Below are 18,330 nucleotides of genomic sequence, written 5' to 3'. Positions count from 1 at the left end.
GAAGAAGAGCAGGGGTGATAGTACACAGCCCTGGGGGGCTCCTGTGCTGATGGACCGCCCTTGGGAGGTGAATTTCCCCGCTTTCACAACTTGTATTCTATCAGTCAGAAAGTCCACAATCCAAGAACACGTAGCTTCAGGAACGCCTAGGAGGAGTTTGGGGTGGAGGATGTTGGGGATGATTGTATTGAAAGCCGAGCTGAAGTTGACAAACAGGACCCATCAGGCATATCCAGGTGCTGCAGAATGTAGTGCAGGCCCAGGTTGACTGCATCCTCAACGCATCAATTCGATCAGTAGGAGAACTGGAGGGGGTCTAGCTGGTGGCCAGTCACAGCTTTCAGGTGGTTCAGTACCAGGCGCTCAAATGTTTTCATGATCAGACGTCAGAGTTATCAGCCGGTAGTCGTTCAGATTTGTAATAGAGGATTTCTTGGGGACCAGAACAATAGTGGAGCTTTTGAGGCAGGAGGGAACCTTGTGTAGCTCCAGTAATTTGTTGAAGATCCTGGTGAATATGGGTGCAAGTTGACCCGCACATACTCTCAGGGCATATGGTGACACCCCTTCAGGACCTGGTGTTTAATGTTCATAAAAAATCTGTTGTTACACAATACAAAAGGTTTATTGAATTCCATATGGTATTTGTGCACACTGCATTAGATTATTGGGTACTTGTAATATCTGGGCTCCCGTTTTTCTTATGAGACCGCGTCCGCTCGCCACACTATATAAAATCAACTCCATGCGTAGTTGGATGGTAGGGGTATGAAAAAATGGGGTGCATTTAACATGGGAGCCCAGATAACACATAAGTACCAATTATTGCATTAGACCCCCTTTAAAATATTAAAATAGGCTACGTTGCCAAGCAAAATTAGTTTAGGTAACGAAGAAGTTTAAGGTTTCAAGAGATATCTTTATTTAAAAGCACAATACACACACTAGAATAGGAAAAAAAAGTGTTTTGTCTAGACAAAAGTTATTTGAATCTCAAAAGTACAATATTGTTTTAGTGGCATTTAATACCATGAGCAATCCATTGTTAACTATGGATAATGTGTACCCTAAAAAAGAACACTGATGTAGTTTTAACATCTGTCCTTTAATGACATATTGCATTTGTCCCAGTGTATCATAGCGATGACACTGGTAAATTCAATGAATGAGGCCCTAAGTAACCCCCAAAAAACAGTTTGGTCATTTTTGTTTTTAGTATATAAAGCATTGTACCTTGCATGTTAAACATTGCAATATTATAATACTCTAGCATATGCCGGAATATTTTCACAGTATTTTACAATATTAAAATGAATATTGAGATTTGAATGGCAACAGTCATCAAAATCCAGAAATATATATTTTTTTTTTATAATGACCATTTAAATGGTCATAAAGGGTTAAAGTAAAAATAAATGTTTTGATTGATTTCCTAATCAGTTTAAATTTGTAGGGGGTAAACAAAAATAAATAAAAAAATAGGTGTGTAGTAATTGAAAAATCCTTCAATGTAGAAACTAAAATGAGCCATTTTAACAATTGACTAAAATGTTATGAAACTGATAAAGCAGCTAAAACTACATATTTTACTCTAATAACAGTGTTACACCGCAGTCTGACAGAAAGGTCATTTACAGGAGAAAATGTCACTCGAAAATGGGGATACACCGCTTTCTTTTTACCATAAAAAGACACAAGAATTTTGTAGTTTTAAAAATGTTTTTATACTATAAAACACAAAAAAAGCCTCATCACAATAAACGTGACAAATTTAGATATTTTTTTCAATGAGCAAATTCCTCCCATCAAACAGAACTTATAATAATCATTCCGCAAGGTCCAAAGTTCTGAACTTGTCCAGATTGTAGAAGCATGCCTTAACAATTCGGCCACCGAAGTATCTCCCATTTAGATCCACCACAGCTGAAACAAAAAAGGAAGAAGTTATTAAACTTAACAATTGTAAAAAACATCTAATTGCCACCTGTTGCAGCACTATTATATGCTATTATATATACTATGTGAGTTAATGAATTGAAATAGGAGCTCGTTCCCGGTGCCCCATAGACACAGGGATATGGTCGCTCAGCTCTCCAGCGATTGTGGCTGAAACTGCCCCCTGTGTATGGGGCTTTAGAGATCCACAATAAGCCAGAATCTAAGTTTCTAATGGTAACTTGTAAGCAAACTACAAGAAGCCCGATTCAGACATAAGGGGCGGCCTACCCTCTCATGCAGAAGTGCCATATACACAGCAGTGCAACATACAGCAATCAGTTTTTTAATGAATCATGTGGCCAGAAACTAAACAATCGCCCTTGGCAGTCTTTGCAGTAGATTATACTACAAAATGGCAGAAAAACGGTTTATCAATTTAACCCCTTCATGACAGAGCCAGTTTGTGCCTTCATGACAGAGCCCTTTTTTTCAAATCTGACATGTCTCACTTAAGTGGGGATAACTTTTTTTTGCTTTTACTTATCCCAGTGATTTTGAGATTGTTTTCTCGTGACACATTGTACTTCAAGTTAGTGGTAAATTTTCGTCGATACAGTCTGTGTTTTTTTGTGAAAAATACCAAAATATCGTGAAAAAATGGAAAATTTTGCAATTTGCAAAATGTTAAATTTTCTGCTTGTGAGACAAATAATCATACCACTCAAAATAGTTAATAACTAACATAGACCATATGTCTACTTTATGTTTCCATCATTATTTCAACTTCCTTTTAATTTTTTTGGACACTAGGAGGCTTACAATATGAATAGCAAATTCTCAAATTTTCATGAAAATTTCAAACACTGATTTTTTTAGGGACCAGTTCAGTTCTGATGTGACTTTGAGGGACTTGTATGTGAGACACCCCCATAAATGATGCCATTTCAAAAACTGCACCCCTCACAGTATTCAAAACAGCATTTTGGAAGTTTGTTAACCCTTTAGGTGTTTCACAGGAATTAAAACAAAGTGTAGGTGAAATTTCAAAATTTCTTTTTTTTTGCAGAGTTTCAATTTTAATACATTTTTCTAACGAATACAGTAGATTTTACTAGAGAAATGTGACTAAAAATTGATTCCCCCAATTCTTTTGTTTTCAAAAATATCCTATATGTGGCCCTAGTGTGCACGTTGACCAAACCACAGGCTTCATAATAGAAGGAGCACCTACTTGATTTTGGAGCCTCCTTTTTATGAGATTTTTTTTTTAGGCACCATGTAGGTTTCTAGGCACCATAAGTGCTAAAAGTTAGGAACCTCCCCCACAAGTCACCCCATTTTGCAATCTACACCCCTCAGGGAATTCATCTAGGGGTATAGTGTACATTTCAAACCCCCAGGGGTTTCACCAATTTTGGTACAACTGGGATGTGAAAATGAAAAATTACATTTTTTTACACAAACATGCAGTTCTGGCTCAAAATTTTTCATTTTCACAAGGAATGAAGGAGACAAAGCACCCCAAAATCTGTGCCCCAATTTCTCCCGAGTACGGCAATGCCTCACATGTGACCAAAAAATACCAGTTGGGTGCATGGCAGGACTCAGAAGGGAAGGAGTGATTTTTGGATTTTGCAGCACAGATTTTGGTGGAATGAATGGTGGGTGCTATGTTGCACCAATACAGTGGAACCCCCCCACAAGTCACCCCATTTTGCAAAGTACACCCCTCAGGGAATTCATCTAGGGGTATAGTGTACATTTCAAACCCCCAGGGGTTTTACCAATTTTGGTACAACTGGGATGTGAAAATGGAAAATTACATTTTTTTACACAAACATGCAGTTCTGGCTCAAAATTTTTCATTTTCACAAGGAATGAAGGAGACAAAGCACCCCAAAATCTGTGCCCCAATTTCTCCCGAGTACGGCAATGCCTCACATGTGACCAAAAAATACCAGTTGGGTGCATGGCAGGACTCAGAAGGGAAGGAGTGATTTTTGGATTTTGCAGCAAAGATTTCGGTGGAATGAATGGTGGGTGCTATGTTGCATTAGCAAGACTCCCAAAGCACCAATACAGTGGAACCCCCCCACAAGTCACCCCATTTTGCAAAGTACACCCCTCAGGGAATTCATCTAGGGGTATAGTGTACATTTCAAACCCCCAGGGGTTTCACCAATTTTGGTACAACTGGGATGTGAAAATGGAAAATTACATTTTTTTACACAAACATGCAGTTCTGGCTCAAAATTTTTCATTTTCACAAGGATTGAAGGAGACAATGCACCCCAAAATCTGTGCCCCAATTTCTCCAGAGTACGGCAATGCCTCACATGTGACCAAAAAATACCAGTTGGGTGCATGGCAGGACTTAGAAGGGAAGGAGTGATTTTTAGATTTTGCAGCTCAGATTCTGGTGGTTTTTTGGTGGGTGCTATGTCGCATTAGCAAGACCCCCCAAGCACCAATACAGTGGAACCCCCCCACAAGTCACCCCATTTTGCAAAGTACACCCCTCAGGGAATTCATCTAGGGGTATAGTGTACATTTCAAACCCCCAGGGGTTTCACCAATTTTGGTACAACTGGGATGTGAAAATGGAAAATTACATTTTTTTACACAAACATGCAGTTCTGGCTCAAAATTTTTCATTTTCACAAGGAATGAAGGAGACAATGCACCCCAAAATCTGTGCCCCAATTTCTCCCGAGTACGGCAATGCCTCACATGTGACCAAAAAATACCAGTTGGGTGCATGGCAGGACTCAGAAGGGAAGGAGTGATTTTTGGATTTTGCAGCAAAGATTTTGGTGGAATGAATGGTGGGTGCTATGTTGCATTAGCAAGACTCCCAAAGCACCAATACAGTGGAACCCCCCCACAAGTCACCCCATTTTGCAAAGTACACCCCTCAGGGAATTCATCTAGGGGTATAGTGTACATTTCAAACCCCCAGGGGTTTCACCAATTTTGGTACAACTGGGATGTGAAAATGGAAAATTACATTTTTTTACACAAACATGCAGTTCTGGCTCAAAATTTTTCATTTTCACAAGGAATGAAGGAGACAATGCACCCCAAAATCTGTGCCCCAATTTCTCCAGAGTACGGCAATGCCTCACATGTGACCAAAAAATACCAGTTGGGTGCATGGCAGGACTTAGAAGGGAAGGAGTGATTTTTAGATTTTGCAGCTCAGATTCTGGTGGTTTTTTGGTGGGTGCTATGTCGCATTAGCAAGACCCCCCAAGCACCAATACAGTGGAACCCCCCCACAAGTCACCCCATTTTGCAAAGTACACCCCTCAGGGAATTCATCTAGGGGTATAGTGTACATTTCAAACCCCCAGGGGTTTCACCAATTTTGGTACAACTGGGATGTGAAAATGGAAAATTACATTTTTTTACACAAACATGCAGTTCTGGCTCAAAATTTTTCATTTTCACAAGGAATGAAGGAGACAATGCACCCCAAAATCTGTGCCCCAATTTCTCCCGAGTACGGCAATGCCTCACATGTGACCAAAAAATACCAGTTGGGTGCATGGCAGGACTTAGAAGGGAAGGAGTGATTTTTAGATTTTGCAGCTCAGATTCTGGTGTTTTTTTGGTGGGTGCTATGTCGCATTAGCAAGACCCCCCAAGCACCAATACAGTGGAACCCCCCCACAAGTGACCCCATTTTGCAAACTACACCCCTCAGGAAATTCATCTAGGGGTATAGTGTACATTTCAAACCCCCAGGGGTTTCACCAATTTTGGTACAACTGGGATGTGAAAATGGAAAATTACATTTTTTTACACAAACATGCAGTTCTGGCTCAAAATTTTTCATTTTCACAAGGAATGAAGGAGACAAAGCACCCCAAAATCTGTGCCCCAATTTCTCCCGAGTACGGCAATGCCTCACATGTGACCAAAAAATACCAGTTGGGTGCATGGCAGGACTTAGAAGGGAAGGAGTGATTTTTGGATTTTGCAGCTCAGATTCTGGTGGAATTTTGGTGGGTGCTATGTCGCATTAGCAAGACCCCCCAAGCACCAATACAGTGGAACCCCCCCACAAGTGACCCCATTTTGCAAACTACACCCCTCAGGGAATTCATCTAGGGGTATAGTGTACATTTCAAACCCCCAGGGGTTTCACCAATTTTGGTATAACTGGGATGTGAAAATGGAAAATTACATTTTTTTACACAAACATGCAGTTCTGGCTCAAAATTTATCATTTTCACAAGGAATGAAGGAGACAAAGCACCCCAAAATCTGTGCCCCAATTTCTCCCGAGTACGGCAATGCCTCACATGTGACCAAAAAATACCAGTTGGGTGCATGGCAGGACTCAGAAGGGAAGGAGTGATTTTTGGATTTTGGAGCACAGATTTTGGTGGAATGAATGGTGGGTGCTATGTTGCATTACCAATACAGTGGAACCCCCCCACAAGTCACCCCATTTTGCAAACTACACCCCTCAGGGAATTCATCTAGGGGTATAGTGTACATTTCAAACCCCCAGGGGTTTCATCAATTTTGGTACAACTGGGCAGTGAAAATGAAAAAAATACATTTTTTTACACAAAAATGTACTTCTGGCTCAAAATTTTTCATTTTCACAAGGAATGAAGGAGACAAAGCACCCCAAAATCTGTGCCCCCATTTCTCCAGAGTACGGCAATGCCTCACATGTGACCAAAAAATTCCAGTTGGGTGCATGGCAGGACTCAGAAGGGAAGGAGTGATTTTTGGATTTTGCAGCAAAGATTTTGGTGGAATGAATGGTGGGTGCTATGTTGCATTACCAATACAGTGGAACCCCCCCACAAGTCACCCCATTTTGCAAACTACACCCCTCAGGGAATTCATCTAGGGGTATAGTGTACATTTCAAACCCCCAGGGGTTTCATCAATTTTGGTACAACTGGGCAGTGAAAATGAAAAAAATACATTTTTTTACACAAAAATGTACTTCTGGCTCAAAATTTTTCATTTTCACAAGGAATGAAGGAGACAAAGCACCCCAAAATCTGTGCCCCCATTTCTCCAGAGTACGGCAATGCCTCACATGTGACCAAAAAATACCAGTTGGGTGCATGGCAGGACTCAGAAGGGAAGGAGTGATTTTTGGATTTTGCAGCTCAGATTCTGGTGGAATGAATGGTGGGTGCTATGTGGCATTAGCAAGACCCCCGAAGCACGGTGAAATGATGAACCTAATAATCCATAGATGTGTGGTATATTTTAAAGCACTCCTTTATACATAGGCCGGGTTTGTCGGGGCAAGTTTCACAGTGGAAAATAGTTTCCTTTCTTATTCCCTTTTTATAACAAACTTTGCACCTTTTTTGTGTCCTGCCCTTTCTTGCAGTGGAGGGGATTTCGTTGGGAAAATGCTGCCCTGGTACAATACGGGGGCCAGTACTAGAAGTACTGGGGCCCTCTGCCTGCTGATTCCCAAATGTTAGGCTCTTTATGACTTCCTCTTGAAAGTGCATAAATGTCCCCCTCTGGCCGGTAGAACGGAATAGCACGTAAGCGTTATACAGTGCCATCTGGATGATATACACGGCCAGCTTCTTGTACCAGATATTTGTTTTCCGCAGGGCACTGTACGGCTTTAGTACCTGATCTGAAAGATCCACTCCGCCCATGTTCTTATTGTAATCTAGGATACAATTTGGTTTGGAGGTGTGGGTACTGGTACCTCGTACAGGGATGGAGGTGGTACTGTCTCCATGAATTGTTGTCAGTATAAGGACATCCCTCTTGTCCTTATATTTGACCAACAACATATTTTCGGTGCATATTCCCCTGCTTTCACCCCTTCTCATTACTTGGGCAATGTGCGTTTTGGGGAGGCCTCTTTGGTTCTTGCGCACAGTACCGCAAGCTGCTGTACCTCTTGAACCAAGGGCCTTAAACAGGGGGATGCTGGTGTAAAAGTTATCCACATAGAGGTGATAACCCTTATCCAGGAAGGGGTGCATTAAATCCCAGACAATTTTTCCACTAACACCTACGAGGGAGGGGGGGCATTCTGGTGGTTCAATTCTTGAATCCTTCCCTTCATATACCCTAAACTTGTGGGTGTACCCTGTGGTGCTTTCACACAGCTTATACATTTTTATGCCATACCTTGCCCTCTTACTGGGAAGGTACTGGCGGAATTTAACCCTTCCTTTAAAATGTATAAGGGACTCGTCGATACTAATACATTTATCAGGGATGTATAGCTCTGCAAATTTGGCACTGAAATGATCAATGACCGGCCTGACTTTGAATAGCCTGTCAAAGGTGGGATCATCTCTGGGTGGGCACTGTGCATTATCGGTGTAATGTATAAATTTATGGATTGCCTCAAAACGAGCCCGGGGCATGGCCATACGGTGAAATGGGGTGCTGTACAGAACATCTGTACTCCAATATTGCCTAATTTGTGGCTTTTTTACTATGCCCATATGTAACACCAGACCCCAAAACGTCATCATCTCTACTGCATCTACAGGGGTCCACCTAGCAAATGATGACGTGGGGTTTTGAGCAATAAACTGCTGGGCATATAAATTAGTTTGGTCCACCATTAAATTTATAAAATCATCAGAGAAAAATAATTTGAAAAAGTCAATTTCTCTGAGACCTGTTGAATCAAATTGGATTCCTGGGATGGCCAAAAACTCAGGAACCTGGGGCTCAAAATTGTCTGGTGGTGGGGTCCATACGAGATCAATTATTGGGGGGGGGGTCTCAGCTGCTCTACGGGGGCGTCTTTGAGGGGGTCCCTCATCATCAGAGGAGGAAGAGGAGCTTAAGACAAATCCTTCAAATTCCCCGCTTGCCTCACTGGCTGTGTCAGAGTCAGATGCAAGCATGGCATATGCCTCCTCCACCGAATACATTCTCCTGGATGACTGGGACGACATTTGGGATGACATTTGGGATGCCATTTATATTTTTGTGTTACTGGTAGTGAAATGTTTCAACACGTGTATAGTGTAGGGGGGGGTACAAACTTTATTTCAACCCAGGGGGTATGTAGTGTGTATTGTGTATGTAGTGCAGAAAAAAAAAATACAAAAAAAAAAAAATTGAAGGGTTAAAAAAAAAAAAAAATGGAAGGGGTTAAAAAAAAAAAAAATGGAAGGGGTTAAAAAAAAAAAAATGGAAGGGGTTAAAAAAAAAAAAAAAGGTCCTGCGCCAAAAATTGAGCACAGATGTTGGTCAGTAACGTCCGTCACTGAACAGCGCTCAAAGGCAACAGGAATTTGATCAAAAAAAAAAAAAAATAGATCAACCCTGTGCCGAAAAAGCTGATCAGTGATGTACGTCACTGATCAGTGCACAGTGGCCACAGGACACACACAAAATCACAGTGTGTGTAAAAAAAAAATGTAAAAAAGACCCCACAGCACTCACAAAAAATAAAAAAAGGTGATCAGTGATGCGACACTGATTACCAGTGAGGGGCAGCAGGTGCACAACCTTTGGTGGTACTGACAGGTATATATAAAAAAAAAAAACCTCTGTACCCCCAAAAAGTTGCTGATCACCTCAGATATAGTGATCAGCACAAAAAGGCGGGGGCAGCCGACACAAAATTTAGCACTCTATCACTATCTCTCTCTATCTCTCACTATCTATCACTCTATGACACTGCAGCAGTTATATAAAAAATATATAGCACAATCTGTCACTATCTCTCTATCTCTCTCTCTCTATCTCTCTCTATCTATCTATAGCTCTATCACACTGCAGCAGCACAAAATATAGCACTAGGCCTCTCTATCTCTCTCTATCTCTCTCTATCTCTTTCAGTTATATAAAAAATATATAGCACAATCTGTCACTATCTCTCTCTCTATCTCTCTCTCTCTATCTCTCTCTATCACACTGCAGCAGCACAAAATATAGCACTAGGCCTCTCTATCTCTCTCTATCTCTCTCTATCTCTTTCAGTTATATAAAAAATATATAGCACAATCTGTCACTATCTCTCTCTCTATCTCTCTCTCTCTATCTCTCTCTATCTATAGCTCTATCACACTGCAGCAGCACAAAATATAGCACTAGGCCTCTCTATCTCTCTCTATCTCTCTCTATCTCTCTCTATCTCTCTCTCTCTAACTCTCTCTAACTCTCTATCTATCTAATAAATCGCAGCAGCACAAGATGCAGCACAAGATGCAGCACAGGATGTCACAATATCAATGATCAATGATCAGGTAAGGGTTCTGGTCAGTATAGGCGGCAGGTGGGGCACGGTGACCGCACTGCACGCTTTTCCAGACCGGAATGGCGTCTGCAGTGCAGTCACCGTTAGTTTAAACCCCCCTCCACGGCTGTGATTGGTCCGTCGGTCCGACGGACCAATCACGGCCTTTGGGGGCGGGCGGGGTGAGGTGGGGTGACACCAGTGTCACCCTTACACCCCGCGGTGATTGGTGCTGTACTTTACAGCACCAATCACCTCCGATCCCGTGTCACCGGCGAACGTTATTCGCCGGTGACACAGGAAAACGCTGTGAATGGCTGTTCACACTGAACAGCCAATCACAGCGATCGGCGACGGGGGGGCGGCATCGCAGCCCCCCCTGGGCATGCAGGGACATGTCTGCTGTCAGGGACAGCAGACATCGTCCCTCTGTCACTGCGTCTCTAGACGCAGTGACAGTTTTAAGCCATGACGTATATATACGTCAACGGTCGGGAAGTACTTCCCGGCCATGACGTATATATACGTCAATTGTCGTGAAGGGGTTAATACAGGTTGTGACTGCCTAGTAATACATGTTACTAAGGCAGAAAACACGGCTGTGCCAATTCTGATTAGCTCACAGTAGTATTTGTTTTGCTTATTCTTTCACACTTTTTGCAAGTTCGGGTTTCATTAATAAAACAAAATAAATGAATGCTGTGGTTGTTAAAAACAGAACGGTTAAAAATAGATTGGCAATAAATACTTGGGAGCGAACAAGTAAAAATCATTATTAGATGTGTAAGCACTTATCCTGGAACCTCATCTTCCACCCACTGAAGCCTCTCCTATTAGTCAGGCTTTACAATAGCTATGTAATTTACCTTTTATAGCCGATTCTACACGCTCAAATTCCAGAAATATCCTCACTGCTTCTTCATCTGGAGCACCAGGGGTCTAGAAAAAAAATGCATCAACATCCAAAATTAATAAAAAAAACAAACACATGACTGGTAAAAATAAACTATTTTGTTCCTGTATATAATAATGTGGTTTACACAGCTATCTATAAAAGCAAATGTTAAAAAGGAGTATAATAATACAGGAAGCATACCTATGTTCCAGCAATAAAAACAAACCATAGAAAAATGACTGAGATACCACTCATGTTTACAGATAGATACAAAACCAGTCTTTCTTTCCTTAATATTAAATGCAGAAACCAAAATAATTTATTTTGATCTTTCAAGACCTCTCATGGCAATGGGCAGATGGGATGCGTTCAGCATTCTGGTGGTCAAAATTCCAACATCATTGGAGATAACAAACTCTGGAACCTCTATCATAAGTATGCTAGGGTCTCTTAGAATTTAAACAATTCTGTATCTTTGCAATATATGAAGGGCATAAAAGATATTATTGAAAAAAAGCCATATAATCAAAGTTTCTCCTAATAGCTTACCCAATTTTAGATGTGGTTAAGCTTATAGGGTACACATTTGTTTTTTTTTGTTGTATAACCATCGCTTGCACTCTAACTTTAGTGAAAATGTCAGGTTGCATTCTATTTTGGTCGACATCCAATAAGCTGCAGTAAATTTCCGTAGCTATCCCATCAGCCCTGATGTTATGCTTTCGGAGCCTGAAGCATACTTCCCAATAAGCAGCCAGAGGATCCACAACAACACATAGGTGCTTGAGGTTATCCCTTATCCAATGTGTTATGGTACAAAAACTGGACCTTTAGCTCAAGAAAAATTTCACTACCACCAACAGCAGTTAAAAGATAAATTGCGACTGCATGGAAATGCAATAACGATTCTCTCGGCTATTGAACTGCGAACAGTAGCAAGTTAGCTGATCCCAGCCATAATTTTAACTAACAGTTGACACCTCTGATCCATCACTTCCGGTCAATCGCTTTACAATGTAATCATCAGTGCAAGCAGAATCACAGGGCACCTCAGTTTATGCATGTGGAAAAGGTTAACAAGCAAAAGGTCGACAATATTTTTATGATTTTTTAACCAACTTGTTCTTACTTCATAATCTATGCAGCATAGAGTGAGATTGCAATAACCTCACTCTACGCAGACATGGATTGTGAAAAATTCAGTTAAAGAAATAATCATGAAAAAAGCATGTCAACCTTTTCATGTGTCAACCATGTACATGTTGACCTTTTACGTGTGACAACCTTTTGTCAATGTTGACATGTGGCACGCGTCGACCTATTGCCAGTTGACCTAGATATTGTCGACCCATCAACCAGATCCCTGTAAGAACTCACTGTTAATGCATACCACTATACCAGATAATTCTGCAATACCCTCAAAAAAAATTGATACCAACCTCAAATATAACACATTTTGCAACTTTGCCATATTTCTCACACTCTTCTTTTGTTTCACCCTCCAAGTCTTCATCAACTTCTCCTGAACCCACCATGTTCTGAAAAAAATGGGGGGAAACCAGAACAACATTTCACACACAGACTGGACAATATGTAAAAGGACTGGTGCACTATTAGGCCGATATTAAAGTAGAGCCTTGAAAGAAAAAGAACGTCCAAAGTCCCTCAGGCCATCCAAATTGGATGCCGGAGACAGACAATCACCCCCGGCCTACTGCATGTAGCCTCCAGGGCAGGTCATTGTATGCTTCCTGGTGCCTAGGCTTTATCACTGGATCAGACATCTGTTTCTCTTTCCTCCCATGAAGTAGGCACATATGTTATTTGTGTGCAGACAGCAAGAAGCAGTGCCAGATGGACAGAAAGGTTGTGAGCTATTGATGTAAATCGCCAGGTAAGAGTGGAGCCAATAACAATGGTGAGTGGGAGCTATTCATGTGTTGGCAGGGTGATGTTGGGAGTGGTGTGATGTATCAGTGTTGTTATGGTGGAGACTCACTTTAATGGAGGTGATGGGACTATTACTTAAATGCTAGGTTAGCATGGGGGCTATAACTGAACATAGAGAATAGTTTGTGGAGAAATAGGTCTATAGTAAACGTGAAAAGTATTTAATAGTGGAGCTAGTTGAGTGGATATAGGTCTATTGATTAAACGGGACTGCTATTGAATGTAATACTTGTGGTTGGTTGCAGGAAAGGATGCATAATTATTAATTACCAATTTAAATGTCAGGTTTGGTGGGTTGGGAGAGGGAGGTCTAGCTTTCCATATTTAATTTTCCTATCCTATCCCTTTTCCAAAACAGTTTCCCAAACAAGCAGTAGCTGTGCTTAGGAGAGATCCTAATCCATAAACCATCTTGAGTGTGATTTTGAGTAAATACCCCACTCTGGCTGAATATTATACACGAAACAGCTGGATTGTGTACGCTCTCTTCCTTATCAGGCTGCTATGATTGATGGGAAATGCTTTTTTAATTGGAGTGAGTTTTATACACCAGCTATATAAAAGCACTAAATCAGTTGATCTATACATGGTGTTGACGTAATACATGCAAATAACAGCCTTCCAACTTATAGGAGACCCCATTAGGTCAAGATTGAGTTGTCTTGTGGTGCTAGAAGGCAACGCTGCTACTATGGGCATTGATCGTACTTTTAGCCTAATTAGAAAGTTTTCCTTACCCGCAGTAAAACCACCTTGGTAGGAAACTTTAGAATTTCCGTTAGGGGGTTAGGATCACTTTTCTTACCAGTTTCAGCTGAAAAACATGAATGCATTTGTTAAACTATACATTGCAAAACAGAAAAGTAAGATAGGTACTGAACAATCAAACAAAAGAGGAATCGTGTGCACAATTTATTGTCACAATAGTGTCACATTGCCAACAGTGACAAAAACAACAAGTCCATGTTGTCCTGAGAATATCCAATTTAAAAAAAACTCCTCAGGTAGGCTGTGCGTCTTCCGGCAGCTGCCTTCTAGTACAGGGAGTCAGGCTGCCTATGGGCTGACTGAAGGGGAGCTAGCTACAGAGGCAGCGTGCAGCTCCTCAAAGGCAGGGCTCCATGTGGCTGCTGTGTGGGGAGAGCTGGCCAGGGGAGGCAGGGAGTGGGACTGACTGCTGCAGATTAGCAGGTACATTATTCTAATGTTTGAAGGAGCTGGGGGTGTGTCGGTGCATGTGTGTGTGTGTGTGTGAGAAGGTAAATGCGGTGTTTGCCTTAGCGTGCGTGTTTGTGTGTGAGCACATGCTGTGTGCACGTATGGTGTGCGTGTTTGTGTCTGCACTGTGTACATATGCTGCATGTTTGTGTCTGCGGTGTGTACATATGCATGCATACCTCCTAACTTTAAAAATCAGCAGGGTCAGGACTCCTGCGTGCGACTTACCATGTGAGCTCCCAAAAAATGGGTGTGGACTCACAAAAGTGAGTGCTGCTGTTGATCTATGAGCTGCTGCCCATTCCCCCTTTCCCTCTGTGAATAGACACTGTCATTTATCTCAGTTGAAAAAAATAAACACTGCTATTAACTTACATATAAGCTTCTTTATAATCGCTATTATGGAAAACCATCTTAAATAAAATATAGGTATCAAAAACGTAATTTTTTTCCCTCGACGGTTGATATAATAATAAGTAAGGATGCACACCCTTATCTGCCAGATCTCCAACAATGATTTTGCCTCCCCTCTTGCTGGTTTTCTCAACAGAGAGCGCTGTGCTGAGTCCTTGCTCGTGTTTGCCCAGACCCTGTCCTTCCCGGAAGCCGTACTTCTGCATGATTTTGTGGGCTACAGTTCCACTGTGAAACAAATATAAAAAGTGATAAATAAAGTAATTCCTTCAAGCTTTGGATGTCGCATACATAAATCATATCAACCCACTTTGTAAAACATGGAAGGGGTGAAATTAAGCTATGCGTAGAAGAAACTAAATACAACGGTGCATGGATGGATTAAATCATGTGCCATTTGGGAGAGTAGATCATTTTCATCTGGACTGCTTTATGCAAAATAATTAAAGATCAGAGTCTTACCCCATGTTTGCAATAAAGGAATTACTTGGCCCAGTTGGTGAGCGTGGTCTCTCTGGCTCATCATATATAGGGGGTGGAATTGCAGCCTTCGCTGCTGGGGGACGAGGTCTAGGTTCATCATCATAGGATGGTACTATAGCTGAAAAGAGAAATTTTCAAATGATAATGTATACCTCAATCACACGTAAAAATAGTTTTATGCAGATATAATAAATCAAGCGCTACTTACAGGTACAGTATTCTATTTTAACAAACACTACGTACAGCTTTTTCTTCACTTTATTTTACCTTTTACAGCAAATGTAAGGTTTACAGGTGTTTGCAAATGAAATAAGATCACTTATATGCACACACACGTTGGCAAAGTCCAATGGGTCATGGAACTAACTTTAGTAATGGATAAGACTCCACCTAGTGGTAGCACTAGGTATTCCTGTAAGTCCTTACAGTTGGCTCACACACTGACAAGTCTGTTATGTGAGCTCATTAAGTATGTATGATGGGTTCAGTGCCTCATTGAAGGTTCCAGGTGCCCTAGGCTAAAACACATGTAGCTCCCTGTTAATGCTGCTCAACACACGTGTATGGGCGCTCTGGGCTCGTCATTCATACTGGCCATGTGCATGCAACAAAGGTTATACAACTGGCATGTATGATCTAATGCTTATGGCGTGCGATGGAGACTTTGGCTTTAGGCTGCCCAGCTGGAGCACAATGTAAATAAAGTAATAGTTCCATCAGTTACAGTTACATTGGCACAGCCATCTGGCGGTCACCTTAAGAACTCTATTTCCATTTAGTCTTGTAAATCATCAACACTTACATTCCCTGTCTTTCTCAACAAGTGATGTAGGCGGTGCAATAGCCGCTCCTCCGACTACTGCAAAAAGAGGGAAAGAAAAAAAGTTATAAATTGCAAGCATTTTATTTTCATTTAGGAACAGTTACTTACATAGCGCCGCAAATATTGTGGTGCTTCACAATTGAAAACAGTGATAAAATGAACTGGGTATTTACAGACAGTCATAGAGGTAGGAAGGCTCTGCTCTCAAGCTTAAAATCTATAGGGAAGGTGGGTTGTATAATATGGTCACCCAACAATGTTGGCTTTGGGGTCAGGAGGATGGGAAAGTCCTGATCAGCCTCGCAATTGCAATCAGGGTTGATTGTTGTGGTGAAAGTCTGTACCGGGGAAGACTAATAAGGAGACTTATAATTAATGTCACAGATGAGAGCATGGATTAAAGTTTTAGCAGTGTCATGTGTAAGGTATGGGTGTATTTTGGATAGGTTTTGTAGAAGCATGTATTGTAGCATAATTTTCAGACAGATTGAATGTGATGAACAAAGCAAAGTTCAGAGTCAAGGATGACACCTAGGCAGCAAGCTCATGGGGATAGGATTGATTGTGGTTATTAGTTGGTAGAAATATATAATTTGTTTTTTAAATATTGACGGGAAGAGGACATCCAAGATGAAATGGCAAAAAAGGCATTAAGTAACACAGACCGATAGAGATGCTGACAGGTCTGGGGAGGATAGGTAGAGTTTAGTAACATCCAGCATACATATGACATAAATCCAAAAAAGCAGACCCAAGACTGAGCCCTACTCCAACTGACAGAGGTAGCGAAGAAGAGGTGGAATCAGATAAACAATTAACAAGTAGAATAATAACCAAGAAAGGGCTCTGTCCTGAAGACCTAGGAATTGTAGTGTTTGTATGAGAAGGGAATGGTAGACTGTGTCAAAAGAGCTGTAGAAGAATAAGAAGTGAGTAATGGCCTTTATAATTAGCAGTAACCAAATCATTCACTACTTTAGTCAGAGCTGTCTCTTGAGTGTTGGGAACAAAAGCCTGACTGAAGTATCTCAAGTAGCTTGGAGAGGCATGGAAGCTGATAGATAGGATGGTACTTAGAGAGTTTGGATCAGAATTGTGTTTAAGAATGGGAGTAATCACTGCATGTTTGAAAAGTGAAGGGGATAGAGAGGAGGGACAGAGAGATTGATCATTTTAGTTAAGTATGGGATGAGCACAGGAGACAGAGCTTTACTTATGCATGAGGGTATAGGATCAAGAGGAGAGGTAGTAGATTAGGAGGAAGAGAACAGTGAAGATATTTCATCTTTAGTTGTGGGATCAAATGTAGAGAAGGTCCCAGAGGGTCCAAGTAAAAAATTGGGCATGTCACTGACTGAGGAAGTGCATACCATTTCATCCCAGATCTTTCAAGTGAATGTTTTTTTGTGGACCCGGCAGAAAGTCTTGAGCTCCGACAGAATTGGAGTTTGGAAACTGTAGTTTTGCAGGATTTCCGTAGTGAATATGAATCAAAAGGGAAGGTTTACAGTAACTAGGGAAATAGGTTGAGGTGACCCAGGACAGGGTCGAGAGTCTAACACTTGAGGTGGTCTTCACCAAGAACCCACGCAAGGAGGCTTGGACTTAGCGGCACCCAATATGCAGGTCGCAACCCCCTGCCTCATGGATAACCAGAGAATCCATATGACCTGAAGACTGGATCCGAGTGACTAGTAAGGACATAAGAATGGATTGGAGCTGAAGACTCAAGAACATAATCCAAGAGCAATAACTGAATTGATCGGACTAAAGCTGAACAGTTGATGGGAGCTCAGGACACTGCTGCAGACAAGCTGAAGGATAGTGGTATTAAAGACAAAAGGAACCACCAGTGTCGCTACAGCTGCTGTATCGGGAGGGTGTAAGTCTCCCAAATGTTGTATGAATACAAGAAAAAAAGGTGTGATACAGCGCTTGGGATAGTCTGAAAAGAATTTATTTAAAAAAACAATAAACATTAACATAAAAAATTATTTAATAAAACAAAAAAAAACAAAAAAAGTCGATCATGTCGATACAATATATATATGAGAATTCTCATGGAATAAATAATGGATGATAAAAAATGGTATAAGTAACCAGTTGAAAATGGTTATGTTCCAGCTAGCATTCAAATTTGTGAGGGATGAATATTTTGTCCAAATCAACACAGATGGATATAGTTACCATGGATGGTGGAGTCCTGTGAGACAGGGATTTTCCAAAGAGTCCCGGAGATTTCCCAGTGGTGGATTCCCAGATATCACCCAATGGTGAGATGGTATGGAGATGCAGTCCTTAAGGTATGGCTGATACCAGGCTCAGTGGCTGCAAATTAGGGGATCCAAAAGATGGTGTAAAATTGGTCTGGATAAGCTGTGTTGAGGATTCCAAGGTGTT

At 41.3% G+C, this 18,330-nt stretch overlaps 1 protein-coding gene across 2 annotated transcripts in view; it reads right to left on the bottom strand.

Moving 5' to 3' along the window:
• Positions 1–898: 898 nt before the first annotated feature.
• Positions 899–18,330, bottom strand: part of LOC146074834 (splicing factor 45-like) — a 35,933-nt gene continuing 18,501 nt past the window's right edge. Inside the window, exons 6-13 of one of the 2 annotated variants that reach the window (XM_083183373.1) lie at positions 15,910–15,966; positions 15,087–15,225; positions 14,701–14,852; positions 14,439–14,525; positions 13,730–13,806; positions 12,482–12,580; positions 11,014–11,086; positions 899–1,923 (exon numbers count right to left, since the gene is read on the bottom strand). In XM_083183373.1, coding sequence (XP_083039499.1) covers positions 1,826–1,923; positions 11,014–11,086; positions 12,482–12,580; positions 13,730–13,806; positions 14,439–14,525; positions 14,701–14,852; positions 15,087–15,225; positions 15,910–15,966 — 782 coding nt within the window. In that variant the 3' untranslated portion in view covers positions 899–1,825. The remainder of the gene's footprint in view (positions 1,924–11,013; positions 11,087–12,481; positions 12,581–13,729; positions 13,807–14,438; positions 14,526–14,700; positions 14,853–15,086; positions 15,226–15,909; positions 15,967–18,330) is intronic. The other variant, XM_083183374.1, reaches the window with a different exon arrangement.

The sequence above is a fragment of the Crinia signifera genome, chromosome 4 (assembly GCF_055691185.1).
Source record: "Crinia signifera chromosome 4, ASM5569118v1, whole genome shotgun sequence".
NCBI classification, from domain to species: Eukaryota; Metazoa; Chordata; class Amphibia; order Anura; family Myobatrachidae; genus Crinia; species Crinia signifera.
This window is presented reverse-complemented; position numbering and strand designations above follow the sequence as displayed.